This window comes from Stegodyphus dumicola, chromosome 3 (genome assembly GCF_044657685.1).
Source record: "Stegodyphus dumicola isolate Sdum_Otavi_A_Nest chromosome 3, ASM4465768v1".
In the NCBI taxonomy this organism is placed as follows: Eukaryota; Metazoa; Arthropoda; class Arachnida; order Araneae; family Eresidae; genus Stegodyphus; species Stegodyphus dumicola.
In genome coordinates, this window is record NC_140770.1 from 199,272,319 (window position 1) to 199,291,930 (window position 19,612).

A 19,612-nucleotide genomic window follows, 5' to 3' on the forward strand; every position below is an offset into this window, starting at 1 on the left:
TGAGTTTCAGTGAAACTGCAGTCAGTATTAAATTGAATGAGGCTAATTGTGCTAATATTTACAACAGCTTTCTTTTATATGTGCACTAATTAGTTGCCTAAAGTTGTCTTTTTCTAGCAGTCAATCAGTACTAGTTAACTACCTAAAGTTGATTTTGTTATAACAATCAATCAGTAAGTAATTAATACTTTCATTTTAAGATACGAGATTTAAGATTCGTAAAATACACTTGACATTTTCATTTCAAGAGAAAAGGATACGAGATACACCTGATAACAAAACAAAATGATAAAAAAAGTCATTAGGTAAAATATGAAGCTCGTGCCCCTTAAGTCCCAACATATCAATTGACTGAATTACTTAGATTATGGCACTGAAAAGCCGGATTTCTTGTCAGAGCTACATTGATCATTCTGAAGAAGAATGGTACATACTGATGGTTCCAAAATGGGTGATTTCATTAATGCCGGTGCAGGAGTTTATTGTGAATTATTTTCTTTATACGCACCCATTGGCCCCTATGCAGCTGCTCTTGATGGTAAAATTGTGGACATCCATAGAGTTCTGCTACAGCGAAAGACTCGTCTCCGGCATTTTTCAGAGGTCCTCTTCTTATCAGATTCCACAGCCGCTCTTCAAGCTATTGACTTAAGAGTTATTCTTGCTCTTCAGTTGGCGATTACAGTTTCAATTTGCTTAACTGGCTCTCAGATAATGACAAAGAGGTTGTACTTCAATGGATTCCTTCCCATTGTGGAGTTCAAAGTAATGAGACCGCCGATTTCTTAGCAAAGAAGGGAGCTTCATCTGTCCTTCAAACATCACAATCTAGTCTCCCCTACAACTCCATTACGTCAACTGTTAGGAAAGCTCTCAGGGAGTCCTTTTTTCCAAAAATTCGGAGATAGAAATATAAATAAATCATGATTGAGACAGATACTTGAAGTGCCTGAGTGGCTTGGAAAGAAATCTGTCGCATGTCCCATCTTATACCTGGCCATGACTAAAGAGAGAACTAAAGAGAGACAACTAAAGAGAACTAAAGAGAGACATTATTTCGTTCGTGAAATTACGTCCAAAGATAATTAATTCTCGGATATTTACTGTCATGCTTTCAAATATCGGAACATACAGCCCTATGTTCAGGCAATTTTTACATTTTAGAAATTTTCATTTTGAGTCTTTTCCGCTTATTGTTTCTAAACACTCTAATATTAAATATAATTCATAATATAAAAAAGAAATTTTAATTTCTGCAGATTATTCTACCAGTGTGTACATGGCATGTAGTACTTCACGCGTATCGGATTTTCTGCCGTTTTATGAACGTTCCCTTTCGTCTGACATTTCGATACTTTTGAATTTTTCTCCAGCGCTCTAACTTAAAGCAATGAAAAAAATATTTGATCGGCACTTATACAAAAAGTAACTAATTTTCACGTTTTATTTATTTCAATTGGGGCCCACCAGCGGCCGAGCGGTAAAGTCGCTAAACACTGGTAGTTCGGTCCGAGGTTCGAATCCCGGGAACAAGCTGACTGCATGGGCGTTTTCGTGGTTTTCCCCCATGTGTAACATGTATACGAGCCAGTTTCCCTTAAAAAATCCTACACGAAGGTATCCCTCCCCTTAGGAAGATATCCCTCGAGGCTTTGTCGTAATTAAATAACTATTTCAATTGTACACATAATGCATATTGCTTTTTGCTGTTTCATGTAGAGCTAAAATACAGACATACAACATCACCTATTACTCCAAAAACAAGAATACACAAAATGACTATTTCGTGAAAACGTTTTTTAAAAGGTTTGACACATATAAATGGCTTCTGAGGAAAAAAAAACATTTATGAGTTTTTACATAATAAATCTTATGTCTACTTTAGTCGAATTATCCCATCCTTCTTTTTTCTTATTTTAGGATGACACACTGAAAAAGCCCACTAATGGCCGTCTACTGAATGCTGGTAGTTCGCACTTTACCATGATCAACCGTTATTATTAGATATACAGCTTGTGGTAACCAATCGTTATTATTAAACATACAGCTTGAGTGCGTTACCATAACAACATTACCTTGCTATCATTTAGTAGAATAATTTATAATTTTGTTCGCTTTAGGTGTGATATTAACGATATTATTATTCATTTCTGTCTACGTAAATATTCATTGAGACCACAAGGCATTAAGACAGTAGTCCAAGTCAAAGATAATTTAATGAGAAACACGTCCAATATTATGGATGAAGATATTAAAAACAAGAAAAACAGATTTTATCTTAAGCCCAAAGGGCTGTTTTTATTTTTTCCATTTCGTTAAAGTTTTACAAATATGAAACAGACGATAAAACAAATTCCAAATTTGGACTTCCAGGTGCCTATATTTGAATGGAGGACTACGTTATTCAAAATTTGATGGATTTAGGTACCGTTGCTTTTTACAGTGCAGAAACATACATACATGCAGTTCTTCATTACTTAATTTCTTTAAAAATAATATAGTTTGGTAATATTTAATGGCAATGATTTGAAAAGTGATACGTCATTTATAGTGAACCGACGCAAAATCCCAATTCGAGACTAATAGCCCGCCCTTTTTGGGCTAATAATATGACTTACACACGTAATAACACACTTATTATAACGTGCATTGTAAATGTACTAAAATATTATAAACAGATTATTAAAAATATAAATTCTATATTTTTTATATCGTTGATTGCGCTATATACTGTAAACTGAACACTATAAATAGGATATACATTGCAATTCAATTATTCTAGAAATCAACTATACTGTTTTGTAGTGCATATTTGTTGCGTTATTGTAATAAGCTCAATGTCATACCCTTTGTATAACCTTCTGCATGGTAATGTAACTATGTATATAATGTGTATGATAGGTAATCTGTACGTACAGTTTGTACGGTAGTCGTATTGTAGTTATTTAATGTAATTTATTGTATTTATTCAGGTATTCAGTACAATTTTAATTTTTAAGATTTATATTTTTTACTGATCTTAAGATTTAGTTTACTTATAAAAATGTTTTAAAATCATATTGCCTATTATTGCTTGCATCGATTGTGGCATCAAAATTATATTGGCGTTTTGGGAGACTGGTCGTACTTATTGATCTGTGGCGTCGCCAATAGACCGCTGGTGACAAAAAACTTCAGAAATTTTGTTTTCTAAATCAAAAACAAACAAAATTTTAGTCGACGGCCTTAGTAAAAAATTAATAACCTAATGTCATAAATAATTCTTCAGTAGCTTATATTCCTGTTTCTCATCCTCCAGATCTGAGAGGAATTTGATCAAGCTTGTGAATGCACCAAACCAAAAGGTAATAAGCGCCTGTTTTTCCCTTGGGCAGCTTACACACGATACTTGGATCGCACAGAAATGATTGACACAACGATTCTCACAACGAAACTATTATATTATGCGAAGGGAAAACAAGTGAAATAAACATAAGGAGGTGTGAGCTACTTAGAATGCATAAATGGAACTGGTCGCAAGCGAGCGGTATAAATGAACGCCCGTCCGTCCGTTCGGTATAAATCAAAGCCCGTCCGTTCGGCGAACGGTATAAATCAACGCCGTCGTCATTCAGAGCGTGGGCAGCAATGATGGAAGGTGGTTATCACGGTCAGCGTTGGACAGCGTGGTTCCTATGGAAGGAAGAGAGACAAGGTAGTGAGAACCATCGTCGCATGGTCTCGGAGTTAGAGAACAAAGCACCCTCAAGGAGCACCGTATCCAGTTGGTTGGCCAAGTTCAGTGGACTAGAGATCGCAGCCAAAGGTGTCAACGCGGGAAAACCAGAGACAGGGCTTGCACAAGGAACGTTGCAGGCGATTGTGCATGGGGATTTGGAGACTACAAATGTGTGTGCAAAACGGGTGGACCTCGAACCAAGACCTCTGACTCCGCCTTGCTTGACAAGATGAAGGATGCAGTCAGGGGCCAACGTGCTGAATCTTCTGCCGAATTGTATGCAATTGTCCGTAGGTGGTGCACCAACATCCCCACTGACTGGTTTACCAAAGCCAGATGGCAGAAGTGTATTGACATGGGGCGGGGATTATTTCTAACTGATGTACTATCAGTTTTTTTGTTTTGTTAATAAATTGTATTCCGCTCTTGTGTAATTCATTTGTGTACGACTTAAATAGTTCAACTTAAATCCAACTCCGTTCAAATTTGGAAAGAATCATCCACTAGCAACCACTCCGAAGGTCTTCTATCCTTTTTCTTATACTAACATCCTTTGAAGAAGATTTTCAGCTTGACAGTCTCAAATCTCCCCATGTCTCAAAGACACTATACGCTTACTAGCATCCATGTCTTACTTGAGATTTGAAACACTATGCCATCAGGATTACTTGCTAGATTATTTATTACGATAAATAATTGTAGCGCAGCTGCTACACGTAATTGAAATACATAACAATGGCATTTTTGTTATTTTATAAAGGCTCATATAGTCAGAAAAGGTATGTCTTCGGTATTGTTTGGCGACTTGCTTTGGATGCTTTCTAATGAACTGCCTCCTCTTAAAAGACACTGTATTGTTATTATATTCTTAATCGTTTTAGAAAATCGGAGAAACAGGGAAAACGTGCAAATTACGAGTTACCGTATTTTCAACAAAAACTAAACTGAATAATTATTTTTGGCTACTGATTTTATGCGAAGGCAAATGTAATCCGATATTAGCTGTGAAACTGTTCGACGAAGCAATTTTCTTGAAATTTCGAAAAACAAGTTTTTGTTTGCTAAATCCTATTACGGAGTTTATATGCTTTTCAGGAGTTAATCTATCAAAGGATCCGCATTTCATGCTTCAGTAAATTTTGAAGTAGCTGAAAGGAATCAGATTCGTTTAATTGTTTTAAATAATTGACCAAAAAGAAAAACAAAATCGGAACAGTTTGTTGCAGGAAAGAGAAAGGGGTAAAGAAGTTCAATGAATCTAGGTAATTGGCGTATATTTCTCGTAGGAGGATTCAAAATGAAGGAATTAAAAGTGAACGAGTAGCAGAAAATAACAAAAAAGGAAGCCAAAACGATTAGACATTCTTTAAACAGCCTTTGTTTAATCATGTGCAACAAGGTTTTCTAATGATATGCCAAAGCGAAATTTAGGGCTAAAATTAAAAATAAAATAAAATAAAAAAAGTTACAAAAAAAAATCTGAAAGGTTCTGATTTTAAAAGGGCATAAGATTTATGTGTAAAGTGCTTTTTTTTTTTTTTTTTTTTTTTAATTCTGTGTGTAACCTTTATTTATTAAATATCATGTTCTTCGCACTTAAACCATAAAATTCAGTTCAACAGCAATACCGCAAAGTAATTTTAAAATCAGCATCTCTTTAGAAATTTCGATTAAATTTTAAATCAGCATCTCTTTAGAGCTTCGCGCACTGGAGATAATTTCCGCCCCCCGTACAGTGTTGCCATTACTCGCTTTGAAATCGTTTAGTTTGGTAATCAAAAATTCGTTGAAATGTTATGAAATATGAAATGGATAATAAAACAAATTTCAAATTCAAATTAGGGCTTCTAGATGCCCATATACGCAGGAGGATTACGTTATTCAAAATTTGATGGCTCTAGGTACCGTTGTTTTATCACAATGCGAGAAGCGTATATACATTTATGCAGATTCTTCGTCATTTAACTCCTTAAGGCCCACCAGCGGCCGAGCGGTAAAGTTGCTAAACACTGGTAGTTCGGTCCGAGGTTCGAATCCCGAGAACGGGCTGGCTGTATGGGCGTTTTCGTGGTTTTCCCCATGTGTAACCTGTATACGAGTCAGTTTCCCTTAGAAAGTCCTCCACGAAGGCATCCCTTCCCTTAGGCAGATAGCCCTCGAGGGTTTGCCATAATCGCACACACATACATTGATTTCTTTAAATATAATACAGAGCGATAATATTCGGTGGCAACAATTTGAAAAGTAAAACTACGCTTATCGTGTATCGACGCAAAATGCCAAAACGAAATTGATTCTGGGCAAATTAACCTTTGAGCTAATAATAATAAAAATCTGAAAGCTTTCAGATTTAAAAAAGGGCCAAAGGGGCGTTTTTTTTAACATTTTGCGTGTTACTTTTATTTCTTAAATATAATGTTCTTCGCAGTTAAACAATAAAATTCAATTCAACAGCAGTATCATGAAATATTTAAAAAAAAAACATATCTTTAGAATTTCCGATACATAGTCTCTCGGCGCTGGAGATAATTTTTTTTTTTTTTTTTTTTTTTTTTTTTTGTAGTGTTGTCATTACTCGCTTTGAAATCATTGAGTCTGTTAATAAAAAATTCGTTAATGTTTTACAAAATATGAAATCGAAATTAAAACAAATTCCAAATTTGGGCTTCCAGATGCTTATATTTGAGTGGAGGACTACGTTATTCAAAATTCGATGTCTCTAGGTACCTTCGTTTTTTCACAGTGCGAGAAATATACATACATTCACGCAGATTCTTCATCATTTAATTTCTTTAAATATGATGCAAGGCTCTAATATTTGGTGGCAACAATTTGAAAAGTAAAACGCCGTTTCATAGCGGACGACGCAAAATACCAAAGCGAAATTAATTATTCCTTCTGGGCAAAATGCCCCTTTGGGCTAATAATATTAAAGACTGAAATAAGTAAGTGATTTAGGAAAACGAGTTTACAGTAAATGCAATATAAATAAAACATTCTTTATTCTTTTTTAAAAGAGATGAAACGCGCTACCTTATTTTAAAAGTTATTCTTTGTTTTCTAAATACTGCGACACGAGAAAGTAGAATTTTGAAATAAAACGTTCCCATAGTCGAGGATAAACGCAGTGATTCAGTTATTTCAGATGTTTAATTCATTGCTTTCATCAAGCTAGGTTAGGTTAAGTTATATGGATACGGCAGTGCACACGAGGGTTATCTGCTTCAGTGACGGGACGTCGTCGTGAAGGCCTTTCGAAGTAAAACTGGTATGTATCCATATTACACACGGGGAAATCAGTGATGCTAGCCTGTTCACGTTTGAATAGCAGAGTCTTGAATCCCGTCGAACTACCAGTGTTCAGTAGTCTTAACAATTGTGCCACTGGCGAGCTTTGACCGAGCTAGATCAGATGATTATGTATGTACAAAACAAATAATAAGACAATTAAATTATAGCATATGAATGTAAATAAACATATGTGGGATGGCATCGTTCATTATAATCGGATAACGCGACAAGCTGTGAGAATAAATCTTTTACTTTTCCGATGATAGAATTCAGACGATTACGCCATTAAGACGATGACGCGACTGAAAGATGTTTGAATAAGTTTATCAGCCCCTAGACAGCCACCTAAGAAGTAAGTTTACAAACATCATATTCCTAAACAGTAAATACCGATTCTACATATATAATCTTCGGCGCTTTCAGTACTTTCATTGTAATTATCATTAGTATTTTTCATATAGTTATTACTGGCCAGTTTGTATGCAATACTAATTATATCAAAAAGAAAAATTTAAATACTGAAGGCAAATAGTTCTCGCTTGCTTTACGAAAAAATAGTTCAAATCAGAAACCATCTATTCTAACTTATAGTTAATATCACGTTGAACTTTCGTCATTGAAACTCGCGTATGTGTGCTTTTCTGACTGCCGTGGTTTGGTTTGATTTGGTTTATTTAATTACGGCAAAGCACACTAGGGCTATCTGCCTAAGGGGAGGGATGCCTTCGTGGAGGACTTTCTAAGGGATAATGGCTCGTATACACGTTACACATGGGGAAAACCACGAAAACGCTCATGCAGCCAGCCCGTTCGCGGAATTCGAACCTCGAACCAAACTACCAGTGCTCGGCGACTTTACCGCCCGGCCGCTGGTGGGTCTTTGTGACTGCCGTGAGAAAGGGGTTGTAAGCAGGCTTTCAGTTCAAGTGATAAGTTTTAATTCAAATCATGATTTAAGTTATATTTCAAATCAAGTTATTGATTAGCTTATATCATTTTCAGATTCTGCATATATGAAATGACTACAGAAATTTTCTGCCATTTCTGACATATACAGAGTGTTTATAATTAAAGAACCCTAATTTAAAGCTGCTTACAAGCAAAACCAGTGATCAGAATATTGTGAAATTTTTGTGGCGGGCTTATTGAAGAGAAGACAATGCCTTTCAGCGAAAACATTAGTTATAAATAGCGTTAGCAGAGGATACAGTAGCCCATCTAAACCAACAGAATGCTCACCCATTAATATATGCTAATATTGTACTAAAGAACTATAGAAATAAATCATCTATAAATGAGCAATCTTCTCCATTCCGAGATGGCATAGATTCAACAGTGTATTCCGAAAGTTTCTGGTATGCATGGTGCAGGCAAGTATTAAGCACAAAAAATTATCTCGTCAGAGTAAAAAGACAGACTTTATTAGGCTTTTCGTAGCGAAAAATGTGAAAAATCAACTGCACACGAACCACAAATCTTCCACCTGCTAGTCAGACATGCCAACCATTTCCACTACAACAGCACCTACGGAGAAATGCGCTAATTCTTTACATTCTTCCCCACTTAAAGAGGGATCTTTCCTGATCCCAGGAACGAGATCTAGTGCGTCAAATCCAAGTGATGACGAATTATCGTCTACCACATTTTAATTCCATTTATAACGTTTTTCGAAGTCAGGAATCAACTGTGACTTCTCTAGGATTCGAAATAAAGATCTTCCAACTGTTATTCATTGTGGATGTGACTGTTATGAATTGATATCACCGTTAGTTGGCACTTCAAACATCTTATCTTCGAAATCTTTTTGATTTCTGGGCAGAGGAATGTAGGTACTTACGTATTAGCTCAATTATCTTGGCGCAATCTGGCGATTTTTTACAGACCGAAAAAGTAAAAGTTACTTATCGGGAGGAAGTTTGGTGATTGTCGCGTTTTTCTTTCAGAAACATTCCCAAACTATTGATATAAGTCGGCAAATATTATCAAGATATGAAAAGAAAACATATTTTAGCATTTTAAAATACAAATATGAATTATTAAATAAGATGTACGCAAAACATTAAAAAAAAAAAAAAAAAAACACGTACATCCTTCTCCAAATCTTTCTGCAACTTTATTCTTCTCCCAAAGTCCATAGCTATCTGTTTTCGCTTAAGAAAACATTAGAGAATTGCGAAGACTCGGCTTCGTGCTATTCTCGGCAACAGCAGCTCTCGAAGAAACGCATTTCCTCGTTGTTTCCTTTAGAATATTTTCAGCAAAATTCTGTACTCTTGCAGAAGTTTTACCGCAGTTTCTTCCATTGGTAGATAATACCACAAACTGACATTTTAAAACTAAGTTTTAGGCAAATAAACAATATAAAAATCGTTAGAACTTGGAATATGACAAAAGCGAATACATACGAAAATGGCGGAGTTCCTTGACTGAAGGACTGTTATGATCATTACTGCCGGAAGAATGGTTATGCGCATGGTGCCCAGAGTTTGGCTGATTCTGAAAATTTGGCGACTTTTCTACTAAGGTGGTTGCGTTATTATGTAAGTACTGGAATGTAATCATGAAAGTGTTAAGCCTAAGGCAATGAAGGCGTGGGCTTAATAAATCATATTGTTGAAAACTGTATTAGTTCTGTAAATAAAGTATTTGCGTGTGTGGTTTCTTGAAGCAAGAGAATGCCGTAAATCATCCAGGCTCTTGCCGGGACTCGAACTCAAGCCAGTCAGACTTGCTTTCAATTACAACATGGAAGCACACTGTGATGAAGAAGAAAACTCCTTGAGTTCTACCCCATTTAAACGGCAAATGGCAAGGATGAGACACAGTCACCAAATCTATGTGGGGACGAATAATCGTCCACAATATTTTACTTCGGGCGCTCCTTGTAGAGTCATGTAGAATTCTTTTGAAGCGAGAAAATAGGAAAAAAATCAGTGATGCTCTTGCCGGGATTCAAACTCAAGACCTCCTGATTGCTAGCCGGACGTGCTTCCAATTACATCACAAGGCATGCGATAAGGAAGGAAAAAATTATTTACACCTTTGCCACTGGAAGTAATGGAGTAAAAAAACTTCGTTCCAAACGAAATTTCATCATTGTCGTTGCAACAACGGCAGCACGAACAGATGGGGGGGGGCTGAAATTCCTTATAAAATATTTTAATATTTGTAATAAATATATTGATGTATGCTTTAAAATACCAACTACTAAATTTTAAAATCAATAGTTTCAAAAGTGTGAATCGTGAAAAGTGTCGAAATACTCTTTTTTATTGCATAATTAAGTATATTTACCTGTAATTACGAATTCATTAAATGCTAATTAACGGTTAATAGTTATATTTATCTGTACATTATTACTTTCATTATTACATTATTTTCTTCCAAGATTCATCATAGCTTACCTCTTCTGCTTTCAGAGCAACGTATATAGTACATCTGGGGTCGCAATAAATAACTAACTGTGTATGTGGGTGGCTAGGCTAAAAAATTTGAGAAACCTTGTTTTAAACAACAGTTTACTGAATATTTATTTTAATATTTTTATTCACCAAATACATTAACTGACTTCAGAACTAAAATAAATATATAATGAAAGGTTGAAAAATACCATCAACTCAGAAAAGAACTAAAAGAAAATAATAATATCTAAACTGAACGGCGAATTTTATCTTGACGCAAACATTCCGGGGGTACTTAATTAAAACGGGGGTACTTAATTAAAACGGGGGTGCTTCTTTCTTCTACTTCCGCGGTCGCGGTCTTGTAATTTTGAGACCCATCAAATTCTTTCGGAAGGTCGTTAAGGCTCTTTTCGAACTCCTGGAATCAAAGGTCACATTCCCCAATCACGAAGGCGTCTTGCTGCGCCACATTTACCCTGATCTCATATTGGAACGAGAAGTTCTCGTATACATGAAGACATAATTTTTTTTACAAGGGTTAACACTGCTTTTTCTTCTTCCTGTTTCAAGACGAAAATGAACTTGTTGGACAGTAAGGAAATTATTTTAAGATTATTATTAATAAAAACCTTCATAAAATAGCTGATAGTTTCCTTTTTTGGGTAATTACGTTTTTCTAGAAGCTTTTAATATTTCTGAAATAGACACACCTATGATAAGTAATGTACATTTAGGTTTGTATTCCTTTATTATTGTTAATTTTTATAAGCTTCATTTATGGTGTTCGTCGCGATGGTAAAAAAAAAAAAAAAAATTATCATCGATTTTTAAGCTGCTTCCTGAAACGATTTGTGACAATACAACAGGGTAAAGCAAATTTTTCAAAATTCGATTCAGATTTGTCTTAGCGCAGAAGGACTATAGGTGTCGAAAGGGCATTTTGCGTTGAATCAGTTAAACGTGATGCATCACTTTGAAATTGCTGCCACCAAATATCATCGCCCTTTGTTATAATTCAAAGAAACTAAATAATGAAGAATCTGCATGAATGTATGTATGTTTGCAGCACTGTGAAAAAACAGCGGTACCTAGAGTCATCAAATTTTGAATAACATAGTCGTCCACCCGAACATGGGTACCTGGAAGCCCAAATTTGGAATTTGTTTTATTATCTATTCGATATTTTGTAAAATAATGAATTTTTGATTAAAAACTCAACAATTTCAAAGAGAGCAGGGGCAGCAGTGTAAGGAATGAAACATTTTTATCTCCAGCGCGCGAGACTGTATCGGAAGTTCTAAAGATATGCTGTTTTTAAATATTTTTAGCCCAATGTGGCTTTAACCGAAATTCTCTCGAAACGTGCATGTGTCTGTAAATGAAAAAAAAACTTCTGTTTGGGCGAATATAATTAACATTTAATGTTGAACGAAAATTTAATATTTAATGTTGTTGTTTTAGCACATATTTTCGCTTAATGAACAAACTAAAAAACCTCAGAATTTTTTGTTTGCACCACAGGATAGAACGAAAAAAATTTTTTTAAATGGAGTTCATACGAAATTTTTAACACAGTTACTGATTTTTTGATAAAATAGCTAAAATATTTCGACCATTTAACATAACATATTTTTTGGAAGTGAAAGAGAAACCATTCATTATTAAAAAACCGTGTTTCGATTAATAAAGTGCAATTGAGACAAAAGATAAAAATTTAAAACATTAAAAAAAGTTTTTATAAAGTAAACTTGATTCGCAAATTAAAATTTTATTTGAAATTCGCAAAATAATAACTGAACTAAAAGGAGAAAAATAATTTATAATTTACGTTAACGGGAATATAATTCTCTTTACATACTTAATGTGCAATTTTATATCACCAGTAATAAAAGGATGGGTGCTTAAATAACGAAATCGAATAATCTAATTGCACTGTCAAAATTATAAAGCCTAATAAATTAACGTAATAAATTTATCAAGAGTGCTCCACACTTTTATTACTTGTGATATAAATTGTAAATGAATTTTGATTACATAATTATTTAATCTCTTATTCCAATTAACCTATATAATGAATTACTTTTCTCATTTTAGTTCATTAATTATTTTGAGTTTCAAATACAAGCTTTTTTTTAAAAAAAATATTTTTTTCTGAAATTACTTCTCTTTACAGATTTATCAGCAAATAAGTAATGAATGTCTGAATATTTATTAGAATTTCCACAGCTAATCTAATTTACGTCGGCCATCAAAACCTCGTATTTTCTGCTTTAACATAAGGACGATACAAGTACCCAAGTGGGATTTTAAAAAGTTTAAAATCTGTTTGAGCATATTTTGTGCTTCGAAAGCAATCGCTTTGTGACACGCTAGGAAATATCGTTTTGCAACAAAGCAATTTCTCCACACTTTTGAAAGTTTGCACACTATCGGGATACACAATATAAGATAGCTGCAACTAATTTTATATGAGATAGAAAATGAAAAAAAATGTGAATTTAAAAAAGAGAAAATCGTTGCTATCAGTAATGCCAAAAATTCGGAAATTGCCAAAGATCTGACATGGAAAGAGAAATATTATATAATACAAATGAAGACATAATTTCTAAATAGTATACGGGTAACTGAAGGTAACGCTGGTTTGGGTGGAGGTTTAAGTTATATATGGAGTAAAGAGGTTAAAAGTACAAGTGGTTGTAGGTGTTTTTTCTACTGCGTAGCAGTAACAATTATATGCATTTTACAGAGGTTTAATGACCTCCAGCTGTCTTTTCAAAGGTACATGTGTTTAAACTATCTTAAGAAAAACGACCAGTTGATTTATAATACGAGAATTCGGAATGAGTCTTAACTGGAAAATATATGTATTGGTTCTTCATTCCCTAATTAATGAATTTTAGCTAATTAAAAAATTCTAACTCAGATGAGCGTTTGTATTTCAGCGATAATCTTAAAAATTATGGAACAGAAGACTGTTTTTCCAGGACAATGAATTTACACTTTGAAATAGGCCTGTAACACATTCTATCAAAATAGAGAAGTTGTTTTCAAGTAAACGCCAATCCATGGTCGAATTCTGCTAGTTTTATACTGGTGGACTTTTCGTACACATTGTTACCTAAAACGAATCCTAAAAGAAATATTTTTTTAAATAATGAATATTCTAATTCATTACTAACATGAATTCTCATAGATATTTAATCTGATAATGTGCGTACGAGACGTTCTTTATTATTAAAATGTTTTATAATTTATCGCAAGTCTGTCATGCTCAAAATGATTTTTTTTTTTAAACTCTGCATTTTAGTACAGATTTACACCCTGTAATTCCTAAAATTCTCTGTATAGATCAAAATACGGAACAGTTTACAATGAAATTCATATTAGTAAATTAATGTGACTCACTAATTCATTGTAATTAAAAAATCCAAAATTTCTACACTAGAATTATTCATTTCATAATTGTAAAATATATACTATTTTCGTAATTGTAAAATATGCGAGAACAGCCAAAACAAACTGGAATGGAAAAAAATGGTTGAAACTTTTGCTGAAATTTTTTTGGAAATTTAAGTCACCTTTACTTCTGCGCAGTTCTGAAAAGAAGGTGGTAGTTAGTGCATTTAACCTCCGGTTAGAAGCTGGCAATACTCAATGGCAGTTTTCAATTATTGCTTCCTATCTTTAGCGCCGGATAATTGATGCTCATCTTCTTGCTATCATCAATGCACACCTACTTTACCTGCCCGCTGGATTTCATCTCTGAATTAACGCATATTAATACACAAGGACGAACGCATAATCATACAAAAGACGCTTAGGGCGCCACACAAGAAAATACATAAAAGAAGGTTATATGTTATGTTACCGAATCTTTTGATATATTTTGATCTCCGATCTTTGGCTTCGAGTCGGAACGGAATGTTGATGTGGTTGTGATGGTAGAAAATACTAACTCCAATAGAATTTGACTGAAGTCCAGAGGTGCAGATCCTGGTCAGCGTCCATCATGTACCAACGCGTCAAATCTTAACTTTGTTGATTCCAAGTGCCTGCCGCGAAGGAATATATTACTGTGCTCCTGTACTAAAGTATTCTGTGAGTCCCGGTTTCTCATGAGGCTGCAAATTCATTGCGGTCAACGTTACCACTGATTATTCTTCAGTACAAGAATTGTGTATATAAGCCTGTTTCCATCGTCACATATGTATATATGTTCATCATCCCTCTTCAAGCGTAGACAACAACACATTGTCATGTCTAAAGCAAAGAAGAATTAAATTTTATATGTTCTTCACTTAACCTTGTGATCTTGTGCGCATCTTGGGATGTATCTCCCTTTCAGAGTTAAACGTGAGAAAATTTTCACACTTTTGTTTTAAGAAGAAAGTCCGTAAGGTGTTTCCAAAGTTCTGGAAATTGAGCTCTAATCAACTTCCTGAACTTATTGCCAACACTGTCGGCCAGACATTTACATAACTCATCTCGAACACTTAAAAATAATTGCCTAACTAAGCGAGGCAGAAACAAAAGTTACATAAGACCACAGAGATTCCTTAGCTATTCATTGTAAGTACGAGAATTTCCAAAGCATTCTATAACACGCAATGTATTCCTAGAAAATATAAGTAATACAATCTTTATATATTTTAAATTATTTTCTTTGGACAAAATACATTCAAAATAAAAAAATCTTGAAAAATTGCTTTCAATACTATGAAATAAGAAAAGTGAAGCACAACTTTCAATAATTGGTGCGGAGGATTCCAAGATTTCAATTTTAAAATCAATAATTCAACTATACTAGTTACTTCAGACTGTGGCAGAAGTAAATCGCGTAAGAAAATCACCACAAGGACATCAAACAAATATTCAAGCAATAAATTTCATATATTAGTAACGACGGCAAAATTTATCTTCATAAATAGCGAATTAAATCTAAAAAATAAGGCGAAATTTTAGTAACTCGCTTACTAGATCCTCGCTCCTTTCCAACATTGTACTATTAAGATCATTATTTTGATAATGTCAGTTACTTATGATTTTAGAGGAAGTGAATCGAACCACAAAAGTACCACCAGAACACTTGAAAAAAGTTCGAATAGAAACAATCTAATATTTAAAAATAATAAAGCTAAATCCTTTACTACACGTGAGTTTATTTCTTATTTGCTTGATAAAATTTTAATAACACTTACCGCAAAGTTCCTAAGCCTCCCGAGCACACTTTTATTCCTTCTCTCCAGAACTGGCGACACAGCATAATCACCACTTTTGCAGTCATTTAGATGTTTCGGATTCGAGCACCTCCTTTCGCAGTCACAATCTTCATGCCCCTCGACCACACTGGCCGGTTGGCATGTATTGCCGACAGTCAGAGAATCCCTCACCATCGAGGCAACCCCGGAATCAGCCACAGCCATGTCTGGATGCGTTTCCTTAGCTAGACTATTCTGAACATCGTTCGAATTATTAGTATTTGTCGGTGGTTGGGATGCCTTGTGATCGGCTTCTTGCTGAGATCGGGCCAAAATGGCAGAAGTGAATTCTTCCTGTGTATAAGCTCGTTCTTGATCTTTGGTTAATGATTCTTTTGGACTATTTGAATCGTTATTAGTTGTCGTATCTGACGTCTGTGACTCAAGTGTGAGACTCTCAGATTGAGCGTGTGTAGGAGAATTTTTCGTACCGTTCTGTTTAGAAACCGGACTTGTTGGCCTTCTGTGTATGATTATTTCACCCGCTGAATCGCATGATGGGAGTAATGAGGAAGAGGCATCCCAGTCGAAATCCTCAGGTGGCTCATAGTAGATATGTCGACTAGGCAGTGTCCTGTGATTTGTATTTGTATCTAAAGATGAGAAAAAAGTAAAACAAGAGATAAGAAAGTTATGCAAAGTAATTTTCAAACAATTCATATGAAGGATACATCAACGGCTAAAAATGAAAGTAGAAAAAAATTACTTAACACAAAAAAATCACAGTTGCCTGATTCGTAGTCTATGAAAGAAAGTTATTTTATTTTGCTAATTAGGTTAGTTTTTAAACTTTGCATAATAAATTAGGTCTTAGAACTTTTGGTCTTTAGATTTGTATCAATTATAAATGAAATGCAAAAAATTAACATAAAAAATGAGTACACAAATCTATTCGTTTACTCAGTGTATTTAGATATTAATGAAGCAAACATAATACTACTATATATACTATATTAAAAACAATACACGATTAAGTTCATTGCCAAATATTATTAGCATAAACGAGGCTGTTTTCGATAAATAAGCTAATTATTTAGCATTATGATAACGTAGTAAAATAATTCTAAATTAAGCAAACTTTTTCATCCTGTTAGATTATAAATTAATTAATAAGCAAGGAGTACAAAATACCAATAAAAATGAATTATTTATTATTAGTCAATTCTTGTTAAAATATTTTTCTTGAATAAGCCACGAGCATTCCCCCTCCCCCACATAAATTTTGATACTAGCGTTAATTTTTAATACATTTTGCATAAAGTAAATTTCAGATTTTTTAAGATCGCATAAGAGATATAACATATACCTGTTTTAAAAAATTACGTTTTTAATTTTATTATAATTATTTTAAAACAATATTTTACAGATGATGCTTGGAAAGAGCGTGATGAAAATTAGTAGAGTGTAAGTATTAACAATAATTTTAAAACATAAATAATTATCAAAAATGAAAAATACAAAATATCTCTAACTAAAACATTTCATAGCACTCCACAAATAATTCAAGTCTCCAGTAACAGAAATGCTCTTCTACAACATTGTCAACGTAAGTGGTAGTCCAAGGACAATTTACTCATGAAAAAGCAAAAATCAACTAATTTACTTGAGAAGTACTACATTTTTTATAATTTTTTATTCTAAACACATAACTGGTCTTCAGAACTTTAAGATACACTTTTTTCTCTATACTCTGTAACCCCCTTCGAAAGAAAGAGGACACGAAATGCAGTTCATACTGAGGATAATAACAATCCAAACCGAGAAAATTTTAAGACACTAGAGATACTACATCTCTTTTTGAAAAACAGTTTAATTTTATAGCAATAGAGCTTCGAAAGTACTCATGTGTTGGTTTCAAAAAAATCTTAGAAGGTAAGAAAATCGTATCTCAGTTATTATGCGAAGTCATAGAGACATATTTTACGTTATTCAATTAAAACAACAAATAGTTTACTATGTGGGTATGGGTCTGTCACAAGCTGAAACAGGAAGATGGTTAAATCGTAGTCGCAGTGCCACCAATATGCAACAAAATTTGGTCCTTAGCGAATCCACAGATTCAAGATAGCGCATCCAGGTTATCCATCAGTTGAAATCCTTATGAGGATGGCATTCTGGCTCAAACGGCAGAAAAAGAAGAAACATCTGCATCTCAGCTTCTCGTCGAGCATTTTACAAGAAGAAAAGGAAGACGGTTATCAGTTTCAAATGTAAGAAGGCTTCATTCATACAAAGATAACTTGCCAGACGACAGATCTCTTACGAGTGTCTCATGGAATCATTTGCACGAGGCAGCTCAACCGAGATTGCTCAGAATATGTCCTAAGGAATCAATAATAACGAAGCTTAGTAACGTTCAATACGAATTTAGGTACTCGTAACACTTTGATTTAATCATGTCATCATTGAGAGAACGAAAAGGAGTATACACAACTAGTCTAGTATTATACATGTAAAATTAATTCAACAGTTTCGACAAGGACACTAAAAAAGCTGGCAATTAATTGCTTGTATAAAAGTAAATGTTTACTTATATCGAACTCTAAGCATTTGTCGGTGATATCTGAATGTTCTGAGATAATGGAACGAAGTCCTTGATTAACATGTTCATTGACGATCGTGCGCTGGCGCATAATGCAGAGATATCATTTAATAGCCAATACGTGAGGTATATGCTTACTTACGTTTTTCATGTTCCACCGACTTTTGGTGAAATTTTGGATACTTCTGGAACCAAATGCGTTAATTTATAAAATAATTTTCTGCTATCTCAAGTAATTTATTTGTTTAATTTTTGATAATGCCTGGTGTATAGATCAGCTGTAGTCAATCGGTACTTTGAAAATTCAGCGAACAGACAAGCCAACTCCATCACCTAACAGTAATTCTATTGAGCATTTATAAGAACTTCTCCAAGATCATTCAGTAAACTGCAATGGAAATTAAGGCGTGCATGAGCATTACTCCCATTTGAACTCAGTTAACTTGATAGAGAATATGAAGAGGATGTGTCAAGCTCACATTCATGTCAGGAGTGGAAATATTTGGTATTACAGCTTACATTTTCAATTACATTTACATTTCATCACTCGTATGATTTATTGTAAAATAGCACTTCATATTTTTTGAGAAGTGCAAAGCTACAAAATTCAAACAAAGTTACAAAAGCAAAGCTACAAAATTCATTAAATGATTGTATTTATTTAAGCCTGTGCTAAATTAAATATTTATAATTTTTCTTAATTGTTAAAGCCTATTACGTTCCTTAACATTTAAAAAGCAGTATGTAAATTTTGAAAATTGTGATACCTCCATTTTATGCAGCTTATTTACGTTTAGAGATCTCATTAAGACAAATGTTAATTTGCGTAATCCATCAAAGAATATACGTACAAAGGTAGTTCCTGTATAGTTAACTCACTAACTATATTTACATTCAGCATATTAAAATAATTTCTTTACTTTGTAAAATATGTATTTATCATTAAACGATGAAATAATGAAAATTTAATTTAAAAAAATTTAAGATTTTGGTTTTCGAATTCATTGATTCAATGCTATTATTCGGTTCGAGTCGTTGTTAAAAGATGCTCAGTTAAATGAATTTACTATTTATATAAAATTATCAAATTTATTTCAAAATTGTGACAAACAAAATGAATTAAACTTACAGAAACGAACAGCAGAAAAAATAAATAATATATCTCTCAAATAAATAAGAGAGCAAGAGTGTCTTTGGTCTACATTCAAACAAAGCAGAGCTCACAGACAAATACAAAAGAAAGCATTTTTTTACAATAATTTTATGTATGCCATAAAAGAAGTTTAGGAAAAAAGGGCTTTAAAGGTATTTTTACTTCATTACCGTTTAAGGTGTAGTGCATTGCAAGAAAAATATTTACAAACAATTTTGCCATACACAATTATTTACAATGAAATGG

General features: G+C 33.8%; 1 protein-coding gene across 1 annotated transcript in view; it reads right to left on the bottom strand.

The window, feature by feature from the left end:
- Window positions 1-19,612, bottom strand: part of LOC118193437 (uncharacterized) — a 421,049-nt gene that overhangs the window by 70,997 nt on the left and 330,440 nt on the right. Inside the window, exon 10 of the mRNA XM_085812477.1 lies at window positions 15,612-16,264. Coding sequence (XP_085668603.1) covers window positions 15,612-16,264 — 653 coding nt within the window. The remainder of the gene's footprint in view (window positions 1-15,611; window positions 16,265-19,612) is intronic.